Below are 24,074 nucleotides of genomic sequence, written 5' to 3'. Positions count from 1 at the left end.
ATCGGCGGCCCTTGGATCCCTGGGACCTTAACTTGGTCCTCACGGTATTGCAGAAACCCCCTTTTGAGCCTCTTAGGGAGGTTTCTTTGTATCGTCTTTCTCAGAAGGTGGCCTTTCTGGTGGCCATAACTTCCCTCAGGAGAGTCTCTGATTTGGCTGCGCTCTCTTCGGAGTCACCTTTTTTAGTTTTTCATCAAGACAAGGTGGTTCTCCGTCCGACTCCGGACTTTCTCCCTAAGGTGGTCTCTCCTTTCCACCTTAACCAGGACATTACCCTACCTTCCTTCTGTCCGGCTCCTGTTCATCGCTTTGAAAAAGCGCTGCATACTCTGGATCTGGTGCGTGCTCTCCGGATCTATGTGTCTCGCACCGCTGCGCTCAGGCGGTGCACCTCTCTTTTTGTGCTAACCACAGGTCGGCGCAAGGGCCTCCCTGCTTCTAAGCCGACCTTAGCCCGTTGGATTAGATCGAACATTTCGGACGCCTACCAGAGTACTCAGGTGCCTCCCCCGCCTGGGATCAAGGCACATTCGACCAGAGCTGTCGGTGCCTCTTGGGCTTTCAGGCACCAGGCTACAGCTCAACAAGTCTGTCAGGCTGCCACTTGGACTAGCCTGCATACCTTCTCGAAGCACTACCAAGTGCATGCTCATGCTTCGGCAGATGCGAGCTTGGGCAGACGCATCCTTCAGGCGGCTGTCGCCAATTTGTGAAGTTAGGTTCTGCCTACTTCTCAGTTTTTCTGTTTATTCCCACCCAGGGACTGCTTTGGAACGTCCCAAGGTCTGGGTCTCCCAAAGGAACGATAAAGAAAAAGAGAATTTTGTTTACTTACCGTAAATTCTTTTTCTTATAGTTCCGTATTGGGAGACCCAGCACCCTCCATGTTGCCTGTTGGCAAATTCTTGTTCCGCGTGTTATCACCGGGTGTTGTCGTGGACAGAGTCTCCGGTTGTTCCGGCTCTTGCTCTGTTCTACTTGTAGGTGGCTATTCTCCTTCAGCTTTTGCACTAAACTGGCTGGGTATGACTCACCAGGGGGTGTATAAGCTCAGAGGGAGGAGCTACACTTTTAAGTGTAGTACTTTGTGTGTCCTCCGGAGGCAGAAGCTAAATACCCAAGGTCTGGGTCTACCAATACGGAACTATAAGAAAAAGAATTTACGGTAAGTAAACAAAATTCTCTTTTTTGTGTACTCACCGTAAAATCGTTTTCTCTTAGCCATCATTGGGGGACACAGCACCCACCCTGTTGCCCTGTTGGGTCTTGGTTTTCTCAGTACCTTATTTGGTTATGACTCTTCTTTTCTCATGTTCCTCTGTTGAGGTAAGTTTTTACTGGGTTTTTTCTCCTACTGCTTGTGTACTAAAACTGAGCTTGCCTGGGCCGGCCAGGGGGTGTATACTGCAGAGGAGGAGCTATGCTTTTGCATCTACTTAGTGTCCTCCTATGGATAGGCAGCATAACACCCATGGTCCTGTGTCCCCCAATGATGGCTAAGAGAAAACGATTTTACAGTGAGTACACAAAAATCCGTTTTTCTATACAGAGAGGTTTGAAAAAAATAAATAAACATAAAGCCTCCCCGTCGGGGAATTGAACCCCGGTCTCCCGCGTGACAGGCGGGGATACTCACCACTATACTAACGAGGACTTGCATGGCTTCTTTAGGAATGCTCTTGTGGTTGCATTGGACAGGTCATATGTGACTCATAAGTAATACATTGAAAACTTTAATTGCTGTTGGCATCATAGACAATTTTTCGTATCCAGCACTGCTGGGCTTATTTTTGGGGGAGGTCTTATTTTTGGAAAAACACGGTATTTCTTCCAAAGACAATACTAAGGACCAGGGGGCACTCACTGCGAGTGGAAGAAAAGCGATTCCGACAGCTAAATAGGAAAGGGTTCTTTACAGTTAGAGCAGTCAGACTGTGGAATACCCTACCACTAGAGGTAGTAATGGCAGACAATATAATAGCTTTTAAAAATGGGCTGGATGATTTCCTCAGTACACACAACATTGTTGGTTGTAAGTGACTTAGGGACAAAATGTAGAACTGGTGGAGGAAGGTTGAACTAGATGGACCTAGGGGTTTTTTTTCAACCTAAGTAACTATGTAATGTGAATATGCACATCTATATAGTCTACTTGTAAAATTGAAAGACATTTTTGATACAATTGGTACTTTTCAAAAGGGTCATCCTGCTGGATAAATATAGTTAATCCACTGAAGTAGTGCTGAATGGAAACATAAAGATATAGAAATAACAGAAATGTATTAGTTGAAATTTTAATTTATAAATTGAAATAAAAAAAAAAAAAAATTCAGGTCCCACCGAGATTTGAACTCGGATCGCTGGATTCAGAGTCCAGAGTGCTAACCATTACACCATGGAACCTTGTATGGTTGTTGGTTCTGTGCTTCCACTTTGGAAAAACAGGAGAAACCACTGCCAGTGAGTCACAAATCTTGAGGAGAAACCACTGCCAGTGAGTCACAAATCTATATCAATCGGCAGGGGGGCACCCGCAGCAAAGCGGCTTATCTCGAGGCCCACAAGATCCTCAGCTGGGCCAAATCGACGGGATCAGTGATATCAGCGGTACATATACCGGGGGTAGAGAACTGGGCAGCAGACTTTCTGAGTCGCCAAGGCCTGGCTGCCGGAGAATGGTCTCTCCACCCAGATGTGTTTCTACACATCTGCACTCATTTGGGCACACCAGACGTGGACCTAATGGCCTCAAGGTTGAATGCAAAGGTACCCGCGTTCATAGCCAGGTCACGCGACCCGCAGTCCATCGGCGCGGATGCTCTAGTCTGCTCCTGGCACCACTTCCTCCTGCCTTACATATTTCCACCTCTACCCCTGCTGCCGCGGGTAATCAGTAAGATCAAGGCAGAGGGAGTCCCGGTGATAATGATGGCACCGGACTGGCCCAGGCGCGCCTGGTACGCCGAATCAGTACAAATGCTCACAGACGCACCGTGGCGCCTTCCAGACATCCCAGACTTGCTGACCCAAGGGCCCATTTCCCATCAGAACTCCAGAGCCCTGAAGCTGACGGCATGGCCATTGAGACCTGAGTATTAACAAGAGCGGGATTCTCCCCCGCGGTTATTGCCACCATGATCAGCGCCCGAAAGCCTGCTTCATCCCGCATTTACCACCGTACGTGGAAAATCTACCTTTCATGGTGCAGGGAAACTAACGTCCAGCCTATGCCTCTGGCCATCCCCAGAATTCTCGACTTTCTACAGTCTTGCTTGCAAGCGGGGTTGGTTCTCAGTTCCCTTAAAGGACAAGTCTCAGCACTCTCAATCTTCAACCAATGCCGCCTGGCTCAAAAACCGCAAGTCAAGACCTTCCTCCAGGGTGTTTCCCATCTAGTTCCCCCGTACAAACGGCCGCTGGAACCATGGGACCTCAACCTCGTTCTGGACGGTCTCCAGAGGTCTCCCTTTGAACCCCTCAAGGAATCCTCCTTTGCTCTTCTGTCCTGGAAGGTAACATTCTTAGTGGCAATTACGTCCATCAGACAGGTTTCGGAGTTGGCAGCACTCTCTTGCCGCGAGCCTTTTCTGATCTTTCACCAGGACAAGGTGGTTCTGCGCCCCTTCTGGATTCCTTCCAAAGGTTCTTACCCCGTTTCATTTGAATGAGGACATTGTCCTGCCTTCCTTTTGTCTACACCCGGTTCATAGGGTGGAAAGGTCTCTGCATTCGTTAGACCTCGTCAGAGCTCTCAGATATTACATATCCAGGACAGCCCCCTTTAGGAAAACGGACTCTTTGTTCGTCATTCCTGAGGGGCCTAAGAAGGGACAGGCAGCTTCAAAGACGACGCTGGCTCGCTAGATTCGCTCTGCGATCCAGGAAGTCTACCGCTTGCAACTCAAGCCCATTCCTAGTGGGCTGCGGGCTCATTCCACGCGAGCAGTTGGTGCTTTGTGGTCAATTCGGCATCAGGCTTCAGTGGAACTGGTGTGTAAGGCTGCGACCTGGTCTAGCCTACATACATTTTCAAAGCATTACAGAGTCCATACCCAGGTTTCAACTGAGGCAAATCTGGGTAGGAAAATTCTGCAAACGGCAGTAGAGCACCTCTCTCAGTAGGCGCTCCAGGCTGTCTGGGACTGGTTCCTAGTCCTTGGGTTGTGTTGTCTTCTTTTATGTTTCCCACCCATGGACTGCTTTAGGACGTCCCATGGTCCTGTGTCCCCCAATGAGGCGTCAGAGAAAAATGGATTTTCTTTATCGTTCCTTTGGGAGACCCAGACCTTGACCTTGGATGTTTAGCTTCTGCCTCCGGAGGACACACAAAGTACTACACTTAAAAGTGTAGCTCCTCCCTCTGCGCTTATACACCCCCTGGTGAGTCATACCCAGCCAGTTTATCGCTTTGTGTTCAGGAGGCATACATCCACACATGCATTCTCATATGATTTTTCTTTTTTGGAAAAGATTGAAGAAGTGCGGGTCCACGTCTGGACCCCCGGCATGTCCCTTCTCACCCCACTGTGTCGGCGGTGTTGTAAGGTTGATTTCCAAGGCTGGAGCCTTACATGCCGTGCTCCTTCACCATCCCTCCTGGGCTCTGGCTTGAAGTGGGAGCCAGCACGGTCTCCATGCCTGGCAGGAGACCGGTCTCTATCCGCAGCCCTTCAGGACCCTGCTGGACCGGAGCACTCATCCCCAGGGACCTGGCCCTGCGTCTCAGCAGCTAAGTACCTGAGACGTTTATATATTGGGGGTCCCTGTGCTTTATTGTTTGGGGAGAGTGTGCTTACTGTATTTATTGGCATTTCCGGCGCTTTCTCTAGCTGTCGCCCGAGAACCGCGCCGATGGTGCCTGCGCGTCGGCCTCGCCGCTCAAATTTAGGCCCCGGCTTTGCCGGAGGCCTAGTTTCTGCTCACTGCCCTCGCATGTCACTCATGCAGAGGGACAGGCTCGGCTCCTCCCGGTGGCCGTTCTGCACAGGGGAGGGACACTCCCCACTGCTGTGCGTGTCTCCTCCCCTGTAGGTCTCTATGGCTCTCCAGATCCCACTCTCCTCCAGGAACGCCCCAAGTCCCGCCCCCTCTCTTCGCTCCGGCGGCCATTTTCTCAGAGGGTTCACTCGGCGCTGGCTACACTCTGCATCCCTGCTGAGGTGCTGTGCATTGGGGGTCCGGGCTTCGGGATCTGGAGGGCACACAACACCGCTTCCAGCGGTCTGGTAAGCCACAACCGGTCTCTGGTTGTGGACCTCTGTATATACTCTCTGGGGTTCATTCTCTTGCAGAGCCCCCACTCCAGCAGCATGTCTCACACGAGGAGCAAGGCTCCAAAGCTTTATACTGTATGCACTGCATGTAAGCTCCTGCTGCCTGAACCGAGCACCTATCCACATTGTGATGTCTGCTCTAACTTGGCGGTGCCACAGCCTGGAGTCTCACCCCCAGTGGTCTCTCAGGCTGCTTCTGCACCTGTGGCTGAACCCCCGGCTTGGGTAGTTTCTAGGTATCTCCCAGTCTTTTGCTGAGTCCATGGGACTTCTGTCCAGGACTTTGATGAATATGCATCAGCCCCTTTCACAGGGTGCCTCTACTGCTAAGGGCCCCTTAGGACCGGAGCTCACAGAGGATTCATCATCAGGGCCCAGACCCCGTCCTCCTAAGAGGAGACGCAGGGTTTCCTCTCCCTCCTCCTCCCGCGGCTCTGATTCAAGAGCTGACTCGCAGGATGAGGAGGATGCCTTTACAGGGGGCTCGGAGGCTAACTCCATGTACCCCATTGATCTTTCCGAGGGTGACTCAGATCTTAGTGACTTGATTGCTTCCATTAATTCTGTATTGGATCTCAATCCGCCAGTATCAGAGGAGCAACCCTCTCTGGCAGAAAAGCACCAGTTTACCTCGCCTAAGAGGACAAAGAGTGTGTTCTTTAACCACTCCAGTTTTCAGGCCGCTGTGACCAAACCCAGGGCCTGTCCTGACAAATGCTTCCCAAAGCGTGGTTCTGATGACCGTTTCCCCTTTCCACCTGAGGTGGTCAAGGAGTGGGCTCATTCCCCAAAGGTAGACCCTCCGGTGTCTAGGCTCTCAGCCCGGACCGTTGTGTCGGTGGCTGATGGCACCTCCCTTAAGGATTCCACTGACCGTCAGATTGACCTTCTGGCCAAATCCGTGTATGAAGCGGCGGGGGCCGCGTTTTCCCCGACTTTTGCAGCAGTGTGGGCTCTCAAAGCCATCTCTGCTTCTCTAGAGGAGATGCATTCCCTCACCAGGGAATCTATGCCCGAAATGGTTGCCTTAACTTCTCAAGCTTCAGCTTTTTCATCTTATGCCATGTCTGCCATGCTGGAGGCTTCTCACCGCACTGCGGTGGCTTCGGCTAATTCTCTTGTTATCCGTAGGATTTTGTGGCTTCGAGAGTGGAAGGCAGATGCTTCTTCCAAGAAGTTTCTTGCTGGGCTCCCTTTTGCTGGGTCCCGGCTGTTCGGAGAACAGCTGGATGAAATTATTAAAGAAGCTACTGGCGGGAAGAGTACTTCCATGCCACAAACCAAAACCAGGAAACCTGCCCAGGGTAGGAATCAGTCGAGGTTTCGCTCCTTTCGTTCCTCCAACTGGTCGTCCTCTAAGCCCTCGGCCTCGTCCGCTAACTCAGCTAAGGACCAGAAATCCAACTGGCGCCCAAAAGCGCGTCCACAGAAGACCGCAGGAGGTGCTGCCACTAAGGCAGCCTCCTCCTGACTCTCTGCCCGCTCCGGCGACGTCCTTAGTCGGTGGCAGGCTCTCCCACTTTGGCGACGCTTGGTTTCAACACATCTCCGATCAGTGGGTGAGAGATATCTTCTCCCACGACTACAGGATAGAATTCTCCTCCAGCCCGCCAAACAGATTTTTTCTCTGTTCCTTGCAGGCCAACGGAGTAATTGTACCAGTTCCCGCCCGGGAACGGTTCAGAGGTTTCTACTCAAATCTCTTCCTAGTTCCCAAAAAGGACGGTACCTTCCGGCCCATCCTGGATCTCAAGCTTCTCAACAAGCATGTTCAGGTGCGGCACTTTCGCATGGAGTCTCTGCGATCAGTCATTGCCTCAATGACCCAAGGGGATTTCCTGGCATCCATCGACATCAGAGATGCCTATCTGCATGTGCCAATTGCAGTTTCACACCAGCGTTGGCTACGTTTTGCAATAGGAGAAGATCATTTCCAATTCGTGGCTCTCCCCTTCGGGTTAGCCACGGCCCCTCGGGTATTCACCAAGGTCATGGCAGCAGTTATTGCCGTTCTGCACCTCCAGGGGTTGGCAGTGATTCCTTACCTGGACGACCTTCTAGTCAAGGCTTCATCCAGCGCAGACTGTCAGCGGAGTGTCTCGCTCACTCTCGCCACTCTAGCCCAATTCGGGTGGCTTGTCAATCTTCCCAAATCCACTCTGACTCCGACCCAGAGTCTCACGTACCTAGGGATGCAGTTCGAGACTTTGCCGGCACTTGTGAAGTTGCCCTTAGTCAAACAGCAGTCACTCCAGCTAGCGGTGCGCTCTCTGCTGAGGCCCCGCCGTTATATCCTCAGGCATCTGATGCAGGTGCTGGGTCAAATGGTGGCGTCCATGGAGGCTGTTCCCTTTGCCCAGTTCCATCTGCGCCCCCTGCAGCTGGACATTCTCCGCTGTTGGGACAAGCTGCCTTCCTCCTTACACAGGTTAGTGGCTCTGTCGCCACGGACCAGGAGCTCTCTTCAGTGGTGGCTTCGGCCCCTCTCCCTGTCCCAAGGGCGCTCCTTCCTGGCCCCGTCCTGGGTGATTCTCACCACGGATGCCAGTCTATCCGGCTGGGGAGCGGTATGTCTCCACCACAGAGCGCAGGGCACTTGGACTCCGTCCGAGTCAGCCCTTTCAATCAATGTGCTGGAAACCAGAGCCGTGCTTCTAGCTCTCCTAGCTTTTCACCACCTGTTGGCGGGCAGGCACATTCGAGTCCAGTCAGACAACGCAACAGCGGTTGCCTACATCAATCACCAAGGCGGGACACGCAGCCGCCTGGCAATGATAGAGGTACAACGAATACTTCAATGGGCGGAGGACTCCAAGTCCACCATATCCGCAGTCCACATCCCAGGCGTGGAAAACTGGGAAGCAGATTATCTCAGCCGTCAAACCGTGGACGGTGGCGAGTGGTCCCTGCACCCGGCAGTGTTTCAGTCAATCTGCCGCAAATTAGGCACTCCGGACGTGGACCTAATGGCATTCCGTCACAACCACAAAGTTCCTGTTTACGTGGCTCGCTCCCACGATCCTCAGGCCTTCGCCGCGGACGCTCTGGTTCAAGACTGGTCCCAGTTTCGTCTGTCCTACGTGTTTCCCCCTCTAGCTCTCTTGCCCAGAGTCCTGCGCAAGATCAGAATGGAGGGCCGTCGAGTCATCCTCATTGCACCGGACTGGCCCAGGCGAGCTTGGTATCCAGACCTGCTCCATCTGTCCGTAGAGATGCCGTGGCATCTCCCGGACCGTCCAGACCTACTCTCGCAAGGTCCGTTTTTCCGCCCGAATTCTGCGGCTCTCAAATTGACGGCGTGGCTCTTGAGTCCTGGATTTTGACGGCTTCTGGTATCCCTCCTGAAGTCATCTCCACTATGACTCAGGCCCGTAAGTCTTCCTCCGCTAAGATCTATCACAGGACTTGGAAAATTTTCCTGTCCTGGTGTCGCTCTACCGACCATCCTCCTTGGCCATTCTCCTTGCCGACCCTTCTGTCTTTTCTACAGTCCGGTCTGCAGCTAGGACTGTCCCTCAACTCTCTCAAGGGACAAGTCTCAGCTCTGTCAGTTCTGTTCCAGCGGCGTCTCGCTCGGCTGGCTCAGGTCCGCACCTTCATGCAAGGCGCCTCTCACATCATTCCGCCTTATCGGCGGCCCTTGGATCCCTGGGACCTTAACTTGGTCCTCACGGTATTGCAGAAACCCCCTTTTGAGCCTCTTAGGGAGGTTTCTTTGTATCGTCTTTCTCAGAAGGTGGCCTTTCTGGTGGCCATAACTTCCCTCAGGAGAGTCTCTGATTTGGCTGCGCTCTCTTCGGAGTCACCTTTTTTAGTTTTTCATCAAGACAAGGTGGTTCTCCGTCCGACTCCGGACTTTCTCCCTAAGGTGGTCTCTCCTTTCCACCTTAACCAGGACATTACCCTACCTTCCTTCTGTCCGGCTCCTGTTCATCGCTTTGAAAAAGCGCTGCATACTCTGGATCTGGTGCGTGCTCTCCGGATCTATGTGTCTCGCACCGCTGCGCTCAGGCGGTGCACCTCTCTTTTTGTGCTAACCACAGGTCGGCGCAAGGGCCTCCCTGCTTCTAAGCCGACCTTAGCCCGTTGGATTAGATCGAACATTTCGGACGCCTACCAGAGTACTCAGGTGCCTCCCCCGCCTGGGATCAAGGCACATTCGACCAGAGCTGTCGGTGCCTCTTGGGCTTTCAGGCACCAGGCTACAGCTCAACAAGTCTGTCAGGCTGCCACGTGGACTAGCCTGCATACCTTCTCGAAGCACTACCAAGTGCATGCTCATGCTTCGGCAGATGCGAGCTTGGGCAGACGCATCCTTCAGGCGGCTGTCGCCAATTTGTGAAGTTAGGTTCTGCCTACTTCTCAGTTTTTCTGTTTATTCCCACCCAGGGACTGCTTTGGAACGTCCCAAGGTCTGGGTCTCCCAAAGGAACGATAAAGAAAAAGAGAATTTTGTTTACTTACCGTAAATTCTTTTTCTTATAGTTCCGTATTGGGAGACCCAGCACCCTCCATGTTGCCTGTTGGCAAATTCTTGTTCCGCGTGTTATCACCGGGTGTTGTCGTGGACAGAGTCTCCGGTTGTTCCGGCTCTTGCTCTGTTCTACTTGTAGGTGGCTATTCTCCTTCAGCTTTTGCACTAAACTGGCTGGGTATGACTCACCAGGGGGTGTATAAGCTCAGAGGGAGGAGCTACACTTTTAAGTGTAGTACTTTGTGTGTCCTCCGGAGGCAGAAGCTAAATACCCAAGGTCTGGGTCTACCAATACGGAACTATAAGAAAAAGAATTTACGGTAAGTAAACAAAATTCTCTTTTTTGTGTACTCACCGTAAAATCGTTTTCTCTTAGCCATCATTGGGGGACACAGCACCCACCCTGTTGCCCTGTTGGGTCTTGGTTTTCTCAGTACCTTATTTGGTTATGACTCTTCTTTTCTCATGTTCCTCTGTTGAGGTAAGTTTTTACTGGGTTTTTTCTCCTACTGCTTGTGTACTAAAACTGAGCTTGCCTGGGCCGGCCAGGGGGTGTATACTGCAGAGGAGGAGCTATGCTTTTGCATCTACTTAGTGTCCTCCTATGGATAGGCAGCATAACACCCATGGTCCTGTGTCCCCCAATGATGGCTAAGAGAAAACGATTTTACAGTGAGTACACAAAAATCCGTTTTTCTATACAGAGAGGTTTGAAAAAAATAAATAAACATAAAGCCTCCCCGTCGGGGAATTGAACCCCGGTCTCCCGCGTGACAGGCGGGGATACTCACCACTATACTAACGAGGACTTGCATGGCTTCTTTAGGAATGCTCTTGTGGTTGCATTGGACAGGTCATATGTGACTCATAAGTAATACAGTGAAAACTTTAATTGCTGTTGGCATCATAGACAATTTTTCGTATCCAGCACTGCTGGGCTTATTTTTGGGGGAGGTCTTATTTTTGGAAAAACACGGTATTTCTTCCAAAGACAATACTAAGGACCAGGGGGCACTCACTGCGAGTGGAAGAAAAGCGATTCCGACAGCTAAATAGGAAAGGGTTCTTTACAGTTAGAGCAGTCAGACTGTGGAATACCCTACCACTAGAGGTAGTAATGGCAGACAATATAATAGCTTTTAAAAATGGGCTGGATGATTTCCTCAGTACACACAACATTGTTGGTTGTAAGTGACTTAGGGACAAAATGTAGAACTGGTGGAGGAAGGTTGAACTAGATGGACCTAGGATTTTTTTTTCAACCTAAGTAACTATGTAATGTGAATATGCACATCTATATAGTCTTCTTGTAAAATTGAAAGACATTTTTGATACAATTGGTACTTTTCAAAAGGGTCATCCTGCTGGATAAATATAGTTAATCCACTGAAGTAGTGCTGAATGGAAACATAAAGATATAGAAATAACAGAAATGTATTAGTTGAAATTTTAATTTATAAATTGAAATAAAAAAAAAAAAAAATTCAGGTCCCACCGAGATTTGAACTCGGATCGCTGGATTCAGAGTCCAGAGTGCTAACCATTACACCATGGAACCTTGTATGGTTGTTGGTTCTGTGCTTCCACTTTGGAAAAACAGGAGAAACCACTGCCAGTGAGTCACAAATCTTTAGGAGAAACCACTGCCAGTGAGTCACAAATCTTTAGGAGAAACCACTGCCAGTGAGTCACAAATCTTCAGGAGAAACCACTGCCAGTGAGTCACAAATCTTCAGGAGAAACCACTGCCAGTGAGTCACAAATTTTTAAGGTATAGATTTTCTAGTTACCAAACCAAGTTCTCTGCCATACTTGCAGCGCGTTTTTAAATGTTATTTATTTTATAAAGTCTCGTTATAGTAAAGGCTTAAGGTACATTTACACCGCACATCATTGTGAAGGCGCTTTCCTAGGAACAGGCTCCCGATCACCCAACGAGCAAGCAAAACGCTGATTTGTTGGGTAATATGATCTTATGGCCCTTTCCAACAGATCATCATTAGGTGGGATAAAATCAGCATTAGTGATTGGAAAAAAGCTAATGTGCTAGTCGTTGGCCTGCCGAGAAGTATCATAAAATACTATTTCTATACACAAGTAAAATATATCTTTGTACCGTGTTAGCCAGTAGAGATAAAAAAATTGTTTAAAAGAACAGAGAGTCCTCAGTGGTTGATACCTTTTAATGGCTAACTGAAAAGATGGTAATAATTGCAAGCTTTCGAGACTACTCAGGTCTCTTCATCAGGCATGGTATAACACAAAATCTGAAGAGTCACGTATTTATACACAACAGGACTTAGAATAGTGCAGTAAAAAAAAAAAAAAAAAAAAAAAAAAAAAAAAAAAAAAAGGAACAAGTTATATGAAACAGAACTATCTCTATGGCAGGGGGACAAGCTGTTCTAGCCATAAATACTGCTGCAGTTCAGTGTGAAACTTTCACACTGAACTGCAGCAGTATTTATGGCTAGAACAGCTTGTCCCCCTGCCATAGAGATAGTTCTGTTTCATATAACTTGTTCCTTTTTTTTTTTTTTTTTTTTTTTTTTTTTTTTTTTTTTTTACTGCACTATTCTAAGTCCTGTTGTGTATAAATACGTGACTCTTCAGATTTTGGTTATACCATGCCTGATGAAGAGACCTGAGTAGTCTCGAAAGCTTGCAATTATTACCATCTTTTCAGTTAGCCATTAAAAGGTATCAACCACTGAGGACTCTCTGTTCTTTTAAACAATTTTTTTATTTCTATACAGAGAGGTTTGAAAAAAAATAAATATAAAACATCAAGCCTCCCCGTCGGGGAATTGAACCCCGGTCTCCCGCGTGACAGGCGGGGATACTCACCACTATACTAACGAGGACTTGAGGGCTGGCTTAGAAATGCTCTTGTGGTTGAATTGGACAGGTCATATGTGAATCATATCAATAAATAAAGTTTTCACTGTAATTGCTAGTAGCATCATAGACAATTTTTTTGTATCCAGCATTTTTAGGCTGTGTGCGCACGTGTGCATTTTTCCTGCGTTTTGGCTGTGTTTCAAACTGCAGCGTCTCATTGTCAAAATGCATGCGTTGTGTCTCCCCAGCAAAGTCTATGAGAAGTCTGCAAATTCCATGCGCTCATTGCGTTTTGGATGCCAAATATTTGACAAAATCAATGTGTTTCAAAAAGAAGCATGTCACTTCTTTTGTGCGTTTTTTGGTTGCATTTTCCACCTACTCTCTCTCTGCCTTTCGAAGCACACTGTCAAAAATGCATCCAGAACGCATCCGAAATGTATTCCAAACGCAGCGTTTTGGATGCATGTTTTTAGGCACACGCAGTGTTTACTGCTGTCAAAACACTGCATTTTGTCAACCAGAACGCACACATGCGGACATAGCCTTGTTCCAGTCCAGAATTGATCCCCATGTAAGCTTAAAAATGGTGGTAGAAGGGATAGGGAGATTAGAGCAAGTGCTCCATACTTACAGCTGTGCTGGAGACTCTGGAACTGCTCCTGCTGCCCCTCATGAATGCTGAAGATCAGTCCTGCTTCCTGTGACCCTTGTATCAAAGTTAACGTTGGTGGAATTTTGCTAATTTTTTAACAAGTTCCTTGTTGTAGCAATTGCATTGACATTAAATGCAGTAAGTTCAAAATGAAAATGGTCTCCGAATAAAAAAAGAAAAAATGAAGCCTCCCCGTCGGGGAATTGAACCCCGGTCTCCCGCGTGACAGGCGGGGATACTCACCACTATACTAACGAGGACTTGCTTGGATAATTTGGGATGACTGACGGTGGCATTGGACAGGTCATACTTTTTTTCTGGGGCCTCAAAAATGCAGCATTATTTTTACCCATTGGTGATAAAAAAAAAAAATGCATAAAAAATTGCATGGCCTAAAAACGCATGCATTTTTGATGTGGGTTGTTTTTTTTTTTACACAGGGTGTTTTTTTTGGTGAATTTTTGTGGTCACCACAAAAATGCAGTGTTTGGATATAGCCTAAGTCAGATTTTTCCACAAAACCTGGCTTTACTTTTTAGCCAAGTTTTTAGAAGTCAGTCCTCGTTAGTATAGTGGTGAGTATCCCCGCCTGTCACGCGGGAGACCGGGGTTCAATTCCCCGACGGGGAGGCTTATTTTTTTTATTCATTCTGAGACCATTTTCATTTTGTACTTATTGCATTTAACGTCAATGCAATTGCCAGAACAAGGGAACTTGATAAAAAATTTACAAAATTCCAGTAATGGTCATTTTGATGGACAAGAATCACATGATGGAGGGATGACCTTGAGCCTTCATGTCAGGTTCCATGGTGTAATGGTTAGCACTCTGGACTCTGAATCCAGCGATCCGAGTTCAAATCTCGGTGGGACCTGAATTTTTTTTTTTTTTTTAATTCCTTGATCATTTTACATAGTACTAAATTCATTATTAAATAGGTTGCAATTTGATAGCTTAAATGAACCTATTTGACAAATTAGAAGGATTCCTTCTGCCCAGTAGACTGTCCCACTACTATGTTGTCATATAAGTTTATCTGGAAGTGAATAGGTTTGTGAATACTGTATTTTGTCAGTGTTTTCTTGACCTCTTTGTACCGAACACGATTACTTATATTGTCATGTTTCCTTTATAATCCAATGATATCATTAAACCTATTTTTAATCTATATCTAGACCGTGATCACTTGTATGGGGACTCTGAAGAAGAACATGGCAGATGACGACGCTGTGTGCTGCCTCGTCATAGGGACAGAAAGTGGAGAAATATTTATATTGGATCCAGAGGCGTTTACTATACTGACCCGGGTGAGCGTCTTATGTACCATTTTATCTAGATTGATATTGTGACATTGACTCTATACAAGATACATTTGTTTCCCAACTAAAATGAAAAATCAATGTGTCCCACATGATCCATGGTGTCCAAGCCACGGGCTACAACTGGCTGCTCTGCTCTACTTGACAGGTCACTAGTGAATCCTTACCTTTGTTGTTAGTGCAGAATAATAAATAATCGTCATTCTTACAGGTCAGTCTTCCCAGCGTCCCGGCTCTTCTGGATGTAAATGGACAGTATGATATTGAATACCGTATTACTGTTGCATGCCGCAATGGTAACGTATACATCCTCCGCAGGTATGGCATTGTATTAAACTTGTGTTTGAGATTGGAGATCATCATAATACCCTGACCGTAGAAGGATATTGACCCCGATTCATCAACTGGATTTAGCTACAATTCTGGCATAAAACTGTTTGAAATTCGTAGTCATGCATAAGTATAGTGACTTTTGTTCGGCAGACCTAAATAGTTCGCTAAGGGCCGTTTCACACATTTGGCATTTCGCCGGATTACCAGATCCGGCACACTCCAGTACAGTGTAATACGGTACAATGGCATCGCGGCAAGCTCCGGTCACATGCTCCGGTCACATGACAGCATGTGACTGGAGGTTGCCGCGATGCCATTGTACTCTATTATACTGTACTGTATGCTGTATACTGTGTGCTGGATCTGGTAATCGGGCGAAATGCCGGATATGTGAAACGGTCCTAATTCTTTTTGGGGGCGCTTATGTGGAGGATGCGAGGCTGGCGAATTCATAAAACTAGCATAAACGACAATGGAAATGTAGTACAATCCCTGACTGGTGCCTTAAGGTAGAGAGGCTATGGTGTGCACACGGCCTGTCAAGAAGGTTGAGGTGCAAATGTGAGGACCAAAGTCCAGTAATATAGTCTAGATTACAACATTGCACTCTCAAAAAAAGGAAAACAAGGTTTATTCTTTGCAATTCTTGTATTTTTATTTATATAGAAATGTGACAGGGGGACGTTTCGGCCCAATAAGGCCTTCCTCACGCCTAGTCACTAGGATGAAGAGAAAAAATGGTAATCAGTTTTATACAATAATATACAATATTTACATATATACAAACAAAAAAAACACAAAAAAAACACTAAGAGTATGGTCTTGATGCATTAGAGACAACGAAAAAAAGAGAGAACAATAGAAAGGAATAAAAAACTAAGTCTAGGAGCAGAATGAAAGAAAAGAATGAAGAAGGTGGGGAGAAGGAGGGGGGGAAGGAAAAGAGAGGGGAGGGACGAACAGTATGGGGTCCGGGCATACCTTCAAGTAGAAGATTTGGCTTATATGGAACAGATTCTGCTAGATGCAGGGATTCCTGCATCTAGCAGAACCTGTTCCATATAAGCCAAATCTTCTACTTGAAGGTATGCCCGGACCCCATACTGTTCGTCCCTCCCCTCTCTTTTCCTTCCCCCCCCTCCTTCTCCCTGCATCTAGCAGAATCTGTTCCATATAAGCCAAATCTTCTACTTGAAGGTATGCCCGGACCCCATACTGTTCGTCCCTCCCCTCTCTTTTCCTTCCCCCCCCCCTCCTTCTCCCCACCTTCTTCATTCTTTTCTTTCATTCTGCTCCTAGACTTAGTTTTTTATTCCTTTCTATTGTTCTCTCTTTTTTTCGTTGTCTCTAATGCATCAAGACCATACTCTTAGTGGTTTTTTTTGTGTTTTTTTTTGTTTGTATATATGTAAATATTGTATATTATTGTATAAAACTGATTACCATTTTTTCTCTTCATCCTAGTGACTAGGCGTGAGGAAGGCCTTATTGGGCCGAAACGTCCCCCTGTCACATTTCTATATAAATAAAAATACAAGAATTGCAAAGAATAAACCTTGTTTTCCTTTTTTTGAGAGTGCAATGTTGTAATCTAGACTATGGTGCCTTAAGGTGGCGCACAAGAGCCAAAAGGTGTCCTGAATTAAGAGGGGCTATTTACTTGCAGATATGAGGTTAATCTGCAAATTAATGAAAGTGCGGCACCTGGGAGAAATTGAACTTTATTTCTTCCGGGAGCCGCCAGCTTTTAGTCATACAGTCATGGCCGGAGAAATTATAGGTCAGTGCTTACATCGGGCACTGTCATAACACTATTAGCCTGTAGATTAAGGCTATGTGCGCACGTTGCGTAAATACATGCAGTTACGCTGCGCTTTGTAGCGCAGCGTAACTGCATGCGTCCTGCGTCCCCTGCACAGTCTATGGAGATTGTGCAGGGGCTGTGCGCACGTGGCGTTTAAGAGCGCAGCGCTTCGGCTACTGCCGAAGCGCTGCGTAAAAAGAAGTGACATGTCACTTCTTTCCTGCGCTTTGCCGGCAGCTCCTGCTCTGTCTATGGGAGGAGCTGCAGGCAGAGCGCATGGAATCGGCTTTCACTACGGACATTTCTGCAGCGATTTAAAGCGCACATGTGCTCTTCAGATCGCTGCAGAAATTTCTGCAGTGAACTGTACGCAACGTGCGCACATAGCCTAACCCTATAACTGCTAGATAATATCATTATCAGACCTTCCAGGTTCCCTTGAATGAGTTAGATATGTCTCACTCCAACACATTCTTTGTAAAGACTTGCGTACTAAGCGTCAATCTTTATGAATCGGGGTTGAAAGCTCTTAAAGGGAACCTGTCATCAGAAATTTGGCTTTCAACCTAAATGTTTCCCCCTCTGCAGCTCCTGGGCTGCATTCTAGTAAGGTTTCTATACTTTTTGTGCCCCCTTTTAAACCAAAATAAATACTTTATAAAACTGTACCTTTCGGTTTGAAAATCTTGTAAATCGTCCATGGGGGCGGGCCGTGTGGCGTCCGTTGCTGTATCTTACGCCGTCCCCCATGCTCCAAATCATCCCTCAGGACACCGCCCACTGCGCCCGAGGTCCCGTGCACGCCGGGACACCTAGTGACGTGGTCGCAGGCATGAGAGTATGGGCGGCGCTGTGATTGCATCGCAAGTGCCCACCCATACTCTCGTGCCCGCCCTTTCCCCACTGCCTCCAGCGTTCTGCGCCGTCCCGACGTCACCTCCTTCCCATCGTACCCTGCAGCAGGAAATAGATGGGAGGAGCGGGGCAGGCCACTACAGGAGAAGCGGAGAGGATCTGAGCGACGTGCAGAGGGGAGAGCGCGCCCACGAGAGTATAGGCGCGCACTTGCGATGCAATCACAGCGCCGCCCATACTCTCGTGCCTGCGACCACGTCACCAGGTGTCCCGGCGTGCACGGGACCTCGGGCGCAGTGGGCGGCGTCCTGAGGGATGATTTGAAGCATGGGGGACGGCATAAGATACAGCAACGGACGCCACACGGCCCGCCCCCATGGACGATTTACAAGATTTTCAAACCGAAAGGTACAGTTTTATAAAGTATTTATTTTGGTTTAAAAGGGGGCACAAAAAGTATAGAAACCTTACTAGAATGCAGCCCAGGAGCTGTAGAGGGGGAAACATTTAGGTTGAAAGCCAAATTTCTGATGACAGGTTCCCTTTAAAATGTTTTATTAGACATGGTCAAGTTCCATCTCCGATTTCTGGAGACAGCTGGGGCTCAGCTGCTTTTCAGCTTGTCCTCGTTAGTATAGTGGTGAGTATCCCCGCCTGTCACGCGGGAGACCGGGGTTCAATTCCCCGACGGGGAGGCATTTTTATATATATTATTTAGTCTTCTTATTATATTTTTTTTTATTATTTTTTTTAACTGCAATTTTTTCCACTTAACATATTACATAACATATTACCTTTTAAAGTTGAATATAATATCATTATTTTATTTATTTATTTTTATAAATTCAAATTATTTATCAATACTTCGATATGAAAAAAAATATTTATAATTTACACCATAAATTGGTGTAAATGTTTTTTTTAATATATATATATATATATATATATTTTATATATATATATATATATATATATATATATATATATATATATATATATATATATATATATATATATATATATATATATATGTATGTATATGTGTGTGTATGTATATATATATATATATATATATATAAAATATATATATATATTATGTATATATATATAACATATATATATATTATATATATATATATTATATATATATGTATATGTATATATATGTATATATATTTATTTATATATTTAAAAGGTTATCCAGGAGTTTTATTTTCTTTGCTATGGCGTTAAGAACTTACCAACAGGTAGTTAATAATTATCTGCTTGTTCCACCCTGTGATTATCTCTTCTGGCTCAGAGCAATTATAGACCGCTCCTTCTGCAGACATACATAATCAGAGCGGCTCCTTCTCTTCCGCTCTGCTCTTGTTTTTCCCTGGATGCTGTGTTTTCTCCCCATGTCCATCAGTTCTGATCTGACCTCTCCCTCATTATATAGTTGGGACTAGGAAACAGTAAAATGACAGCAGCCATTTTTTAACCACTGGACATTTCATGTTTAAAATAAATAAATGGTGAAAAACGTTCAAAATGTAATCCTCAGTTTAGCGATGCACGGTCAGTGCCTTTCCAGTGCTACTCTGGTTTCCATCTAGGCTCTGGATGGACTTGTGATTGATGCAGCCAATCTCTGGCAGCAGTAGTCGCATGTCCCCTGCTGGTCTCTGTACCTCTTGCTCTATCTGGACTGAGACATGACTGGCCATTGATGGGCTGCCTCAGTCACATGTCCATCCAAATGAAAGTTGATGTACAGAGACTGGCGGGGGACATGGCGCTACTGCAAAGAGTGATTGACTGTAGCAATCACTTGTCATTCTAGATGAAAGTCTAAGTAGAGAGACTGATGGGGGAGATGGAGCTACTGTAAAAGTGATTGGCTGCAGCAATCACTTGTCCATTCAGATGAAAGCGGAAGTACAGAGACTGGCGGGGGAAATGGAGCTACTGTAAAAGTAATTGGCTGCAGCAATCACTTGTCCATCCAGATGAAAGTGGAAGTACAGAGACTGGAAGGGGAAATGGAGCTACTGTAAAAGTGATTGACTGCAGCAATCACATGTCCTTACAGGTGGAGAAGAAAGAACAGAGGCTGGAAGGGGACCTGAGAAGTGTTGGAAGCAGAGCAGTGGAGGATTGGCAATGAGATTGTTTGGGTTCTTTTTTGTTTTTTTTTATAAATATTAAGTAATTGGCTCTTTTGCCGTTACTGCTTGATCTATGGCAGCCGGGGAGTAAAATGTTGGACAAATGTGTTGAGACTTTATAAAATATCTTTTGGAGAAACCACAAAGGGTCAAAAGTATCTGGAAGATCAGTTCTCGAGCTAAACTGTCTGGATTTATGGATGTAGTAGTTAGGAGATTTCTGGTTTTAGGAATAAATACATACATTGTAATACACAGTATAGCAAGCATTAATGAGTTAATATCGGATTTTATTTTTTTTTTCAGAGATTCTAAGCGGCCCAAGTATAGCATTGAGCTGAGCACTCAGGTGGTGGGAATGGTCCGTGTACAGAAGAATATCATAATTGGGACCTCCCAGGAGATGCTGCTTGGATACTCTCAGAAGGTGTGAGCACCAGATCCTATACCTATGGCCGGTTTCACACATCCGTGATTGACGGGCCCCAAGAATCGGCCACGGGTCTCCTGATATAAACTCACCATTCTCATATTATTTTCGGGGGAGGAGGCCCGCGGCCAGACCTTACATCTGATTCCCTACTCTGATTTGTGAAACCGTCCTAAGCCTGTAAAGCCCAGACATATATTTTTTTTTTTTTGGTGACACATCCTTATGGTAGACCCATAGATAACAATGGAAACTCTCACTTGTGATAGGGAAAGCGGCTGTGGAAGGTGGCCCTGCCAGCCTCTGTTATGACAATGGCTTTATTGGAGCAGAAGTCGCGTAGCATTCAAGCTGTTCTGGTGGGATTGAAGAATCTGGAAGTGCACCTATACCGAGATAAGAATCTACTGAGCGTCATATCAACCCCAGTAAGTTGTCGCAGCAGAGCAGAGCTTAAATAAATAAATATTGTGTCTTGCGCTTTTTTGCTTAGTGGATAAGCCGGGAAAGAGTCCTTGCTTTTCCGCAACCTCTTTTCTTGAAATTTGACAAGATTTGACTTGACTGGGTGCACACAGCGGAGAGTGGCGCAAGTCACTGCGCATGCGCTACTTGCAGAATGCATGGGACTTGAGTAGCTTTCATAATTTCATAAATGTCACTGGAAACGTCAGTCAAATTACAATAGATTACCAAAGAAAAGCCAAGGACATTTACTTGGTGTCACGGCCAGGTGGACGGGCAGACCCAGGAGGTGGATCCACTGGGCCGAACTCCTAGATGGTAGTAAAGAGTCCGGTAGCTGGAACACTATAAACAGCAGGACAGTCCGTGCACACGAGTATAGCGGAGAAGTCCCTGGGACCACGGAGTCACGGGTGGTAGTCCGGGTGACGCAGCTCAGGTTCGGAAGCCGAGATGACGTTAGGCGGGGTCCGGAACCTTTGGAGCGAGATGACGGGTCACCGCAGGGATCCGAGATGGTGCGGACTGTCAGGATGGCAGATGGACAGCGTTCGGGGTTCAGGATACGGCAGGACTGGATGGCGAGGCAGGCACGGCTCTACAAGAGAGATAGGTGAGTATATGCACAGCGACACCAGGAGACCTGACTCCTAGCTTAGGAAACACGAAGATCAGGCCCCGCCCCCTTGGACAATAAACCCCTTTATACCCTGTACCTGTTTAGCCTCATTTCCTGTTAATGGACGCTGGCCCTTTAAGAAAGGGTCAGTGACCGCGCGCCCTAATGCGCATGCGCGCGGCTCGGGTGCCAGAAGCCAGGGAAGGAAGCTGAGAGGAGGACGCAGGGGAGCCGGCCAGGGCCTGGGAAGCCGTCGGGCGCCGGGATCGGAGACCAGGGGGCCTGGGAAGGACGGGCCCCGGAGGCTGGGGAGCGGGGAGCGTGGCAGGTGAGCCGGGGAGCGGGACTGAGGACCCGGGGAGCGGAGCAGAGGACCCGGGGAGGGGAGCCGAGGACCCGGGGAGCGTGACACTTGGTCATGCCCAGCCCACATTTGCCAGCATGGCTACAGACTTGAGAAGTCTATCCCATTAGATATGGTGCCACGATAAAAGCCACGACAGGTATCGCTTATGTCTGCACTTGTGTTTATGTGACTTATCCATAGTTTTTAGTGTGCTCTTCTCTTTATTATAAGGCTCAGTGATACATGTGACAAGGGTACATGGTAAAATTCTTTTCTTTATCGTTCCTTTGGGAGACCCAGACAATGGGTGTTTAGCTTCTGCCTCCGGAGGACACACAAAGTACTACACTTAAAAGTGTAGCTCCTCCCTCTGAGCGTATACACCCCCTGATGAGCAGACTCAGCCAGTTTATCGCTTTGTGTTCAGGAGGCATACATCCACACATGCATTCTCATATGATTTTTTCCTTTTGGAACGAGATTGAAGAGTGGGGTCCACGTCTGGACCCCCGGCATGTCCCTTCTCACCCCACTGTGTCGGCGGTGTTGTAAGGTTGATTCCTAGGCTGGAGCCTTACATGCCGCGCTCCTTCACCATCCCTCCTGGGCTCTGGCTTGAAGTGGGAGCCAGCACGGTCTCCATGCTTGGCAGGAGACCGGTCTCCATCCGCAGCCCTTCAGGACCCTGCTGGACCGGAGCACTCATCCCCCCAGGGACATGGCCCTGCGTCTCAGCAAGCTAAGTACCTGAGACGTTTAGTTTTCCGGGTCCCTGTACTTTATTGTTGTGGGAGAGTGTGCTGATTGTGTTTTCTGACATTTCCGGCGGGTTCTCTAGCTGTCGCCTGAGAACCGCGCCGATGGTGCCTGCGCGCCGGCCGCGCCGCTCAAATTTAGGCCCCGGCTTTGCCAGAGGCCTAGTTTCGGTTTCACTGACCTCGCCTGTCTCTCATGCAGAGGGACAGGCTCGGCTCCTCCCGGCGGCCGTTCTGTGCAGGGGAGGGACACTCCCCACTGCTGTGTGTGTCCTCTCCCCTGTAGGTCTCTATGGCCCTCCAGTTCCCGCTCCTCAAGCAAGCCCCGCCCCCTCTCTTCGCTCCGGCGGCCATTTTTTCAGCGTTCTCTCTGCATTGCAGCGCTGGTCTGCAGCATCTCTGCTGAGGTGCTGTGCTTGGGGGTCCGGGCTTCGGGATCTGGAGGGCACACAACACCGCTCCAGCGGTCTGGTAAGCCACAACCGGTCTCCGGTTGTGGACCTCTGTTTATACTCTCTGGGGTTCATTCTCTGGCAGAGCCTCCACTCCAGCATGTCTCACACGAGGAGCAAGGCTCCAAAGCTTTATTCAGTATGCACTGCATGTAAGCTCCTGCTGCCTGAACCGAGCATATTCCCACATTGTGATGCCTGCTCTAACCTGGCGGTGCCTCAGCCTGGAGTCTCACACCCAGTGGTCTCTCAGGCTGCTCCTGCTCCTGTGCCTGAACCTCCGGCTTGGGTAGAAGCCTTTTCTAGGTCTATCTCCCAGTCTTTTTCTGACTCCATGGGACATCTGTCCAGGACTTTGCTGAACATGCATCAGCTCCCCTCACAGGGTGCCTCGGCTGCTAGGGGTCTCTCAGGACCGGAGCTCACAGAGGATTCCTCATTTGGTCCCAGACCCCGTCCTCCTAAGAAGAGACGCAGGGTCCCCTCTCCTTCCTCGTCCCGCGGCTCTGATTCAGGAGCTGACTCGCAGGATGAGGAGGATGCCTTTACGGGGGGCTCGGAGGTTAACTCCATGTGCCCCATTGATCTGTCCGAAAGTGACTCAGATGTTAGTGATTTGATTGCTTCCATTAATTCTGTACTGGATCTCAATCCGACAGTATCAGAGGAGCAACCCTCTCTAGCAGAAAAGCACCAGTTTACCTCGCCTAAGAGAGTGAAGAGTGTGTTCTTTAACCACTCCAGTTTTCAGGCCGCTGTGGCCAAGCCCAGGGCTTGTCCTGACAAACGCTTCCCAAATCGTGGCTCTGATGACCGCTTTCCCTTTCCACCTGAGGTGGTCAAGGAGTGAGCTCAGTCCCCAAAGGTAGACCCCCCGGTGTCTAGGCTCTCAGCCCGGACCGTTGTGTCGGTGGCTGATGGAACCTCCCTTAAGGATTCCACTGATCGCCAGATTGACCTCCTGGCCAAATCCGTATATGAAGCGGCGGGGGCCTCGTTCTCCCCGACTTTTGCAGCAGTGTGGGCTCTCAAAGCCATCTCTGCTTCTCTAGAGGGGATGCATTCCCTCGCCAGGGAATCTATGCCCGAAATGGTTACCTTAACTTCCCAAGCTTCAGCTTTTTCATCCTATGCCATGTCTGCCATGCTGGAGGCTTCTCACCGCACTGCGGTGGCTTCGGCTAATTCCCTCGCTATCCGCAGGATCTTGTGGCTTCGAGAGTGGAAGGCAGATGCTTCTTCAAAGAAGTACCTTGCTGGGCTCCCTTTTGCTGGGTCCCGCTTGTTCGGTGAACAGCTGGA

At 47.9% G+C, this 24,074-nt stretch overlaps 1 protein-coding gene and 9 non-coding genes across 10 annotated transcripts in view; 4 read left to right on the top strand and 6 right to left on the bottom strand.

Annotated features, from left to right (window-relative positions):
* BBS1 (Bardet-Biedl syndrome 1) overlaps nt 1–24,074 on the top strand; it is a 121,847-nt gene that overhangs the window by 49,180 nt on the left and 48,593 nt on the right. The window contains exons 8-11 of the mRNA XM_075325628.1: nt 14,420–14,551; nt 14,775–14,881; nt 20,012–20,132; nt 20,405–20,563. Of these exons, the coding sequence (XP_075181743.1) occupies nt 14,420–14,551; nt 14,775–14,881; nt 20,012–20,132; nt 20,405–20,563 (519 nt within the window). The remainder of the gene's footprint in view (nt 1–14,419; nt 14,552–14,774; nt 14,882–20,011; nt 20,133–20,404; nt 20,564–24,074) is intronic.
* Nucleotides 1,582–1,653, bottom strand: TRNAD-GUC (transfer RNA aspartic acid (anticodon GUC)). Its single transcript has one exon. It is a non-coding gene; the product is annotated as a tRNA-Asp (tRNA).
* TRNAQ-CUG (transfer RNA glutamine (anticodon CUG)) lies at nt 2,332–2,403 on the bottom strand. Its single transcript has one exon. It is a non-coding gene; the product is annotated as a tRNA-Gln (tRNA).
* Nucleotides 10,484–10,555, bottom strand: TRNAD-GUC (transfer RNA aspartic acid (anticodon GUC)). Its single transcript has one exon. It is a non-coding gene; the product is annotated as a tRNA-Asp (tRNA).
* TRNAQ-CUG (transfer RNA glutamine (anticodon CUG)) lies at nt 11,234–11,305 on the bottom strand. Its single transcript has one exon. It is a non-coding gene; the product is annotated as a tRNA-Gln (tRNA).
* On the bottom strand, nt 12,540–12,611 carry TRNAD-GUC (transfer RNA aspartic acid (anticodon GUC)). The gene has a single exon. It is a non-coding gene; the product is annotated as a tRNA-Asp (tRNA).
* Nucleotides 13,432–13,503, bottom strand: TRNAD-GUC (transfer RNA aspartic acid (anticodon GUC)). Its single transcript has one exon. It is a non-coding gene; the product is annotated as a tRNA-Asp (tRNA).
* Nucleotides 13,802–13,873, top strand: TRNAD-GUC (transfer RNA aspartic acid (anticodon GUC)). Its single transcript has one exon. It is a non-coding gene; the product is annotated as a tRNA-Asp (tRNA).
* On the top strand, nt 14,047–14,118 carry TRNAQ-CUG (transfer RNA glutamine (anticodon CUG)). Its single transcript has one exon. It is a non-coding gene; the product is annotated as a tRNA-Gln (tRNA).
* Nucleotides 18,179–18,250, top strand: TRNAD-GUC (transfer RNA aspartic acid (anticodon GUC)). The gene has a single exon. It is a non-coding gene; the product is annotated as a tRNA-Asp (tRNA).

Source organism: Anomaloglossus baeobatrachus, chromosome 10 (assembly GCF_048569485.1).
Source record: "Anomaloglossus baeobatrachus isolate aAnoBae1 chromosome 10, aAnoBae1.hap1, whole genome shotgun sequence".
Classification (NCBI taxonomy): Eukaryota; Metazoa; Chordata; class Amphibia; order Anura; family Aromobatidae; genus Anomaloglossus; species Anomaloglossus baeobatrachus.
The sequence above is the reverse complement of the archived record's forward strand: the minus strand, read 5'-3'. Positions and strand labels throughout refer to the sequence as shown.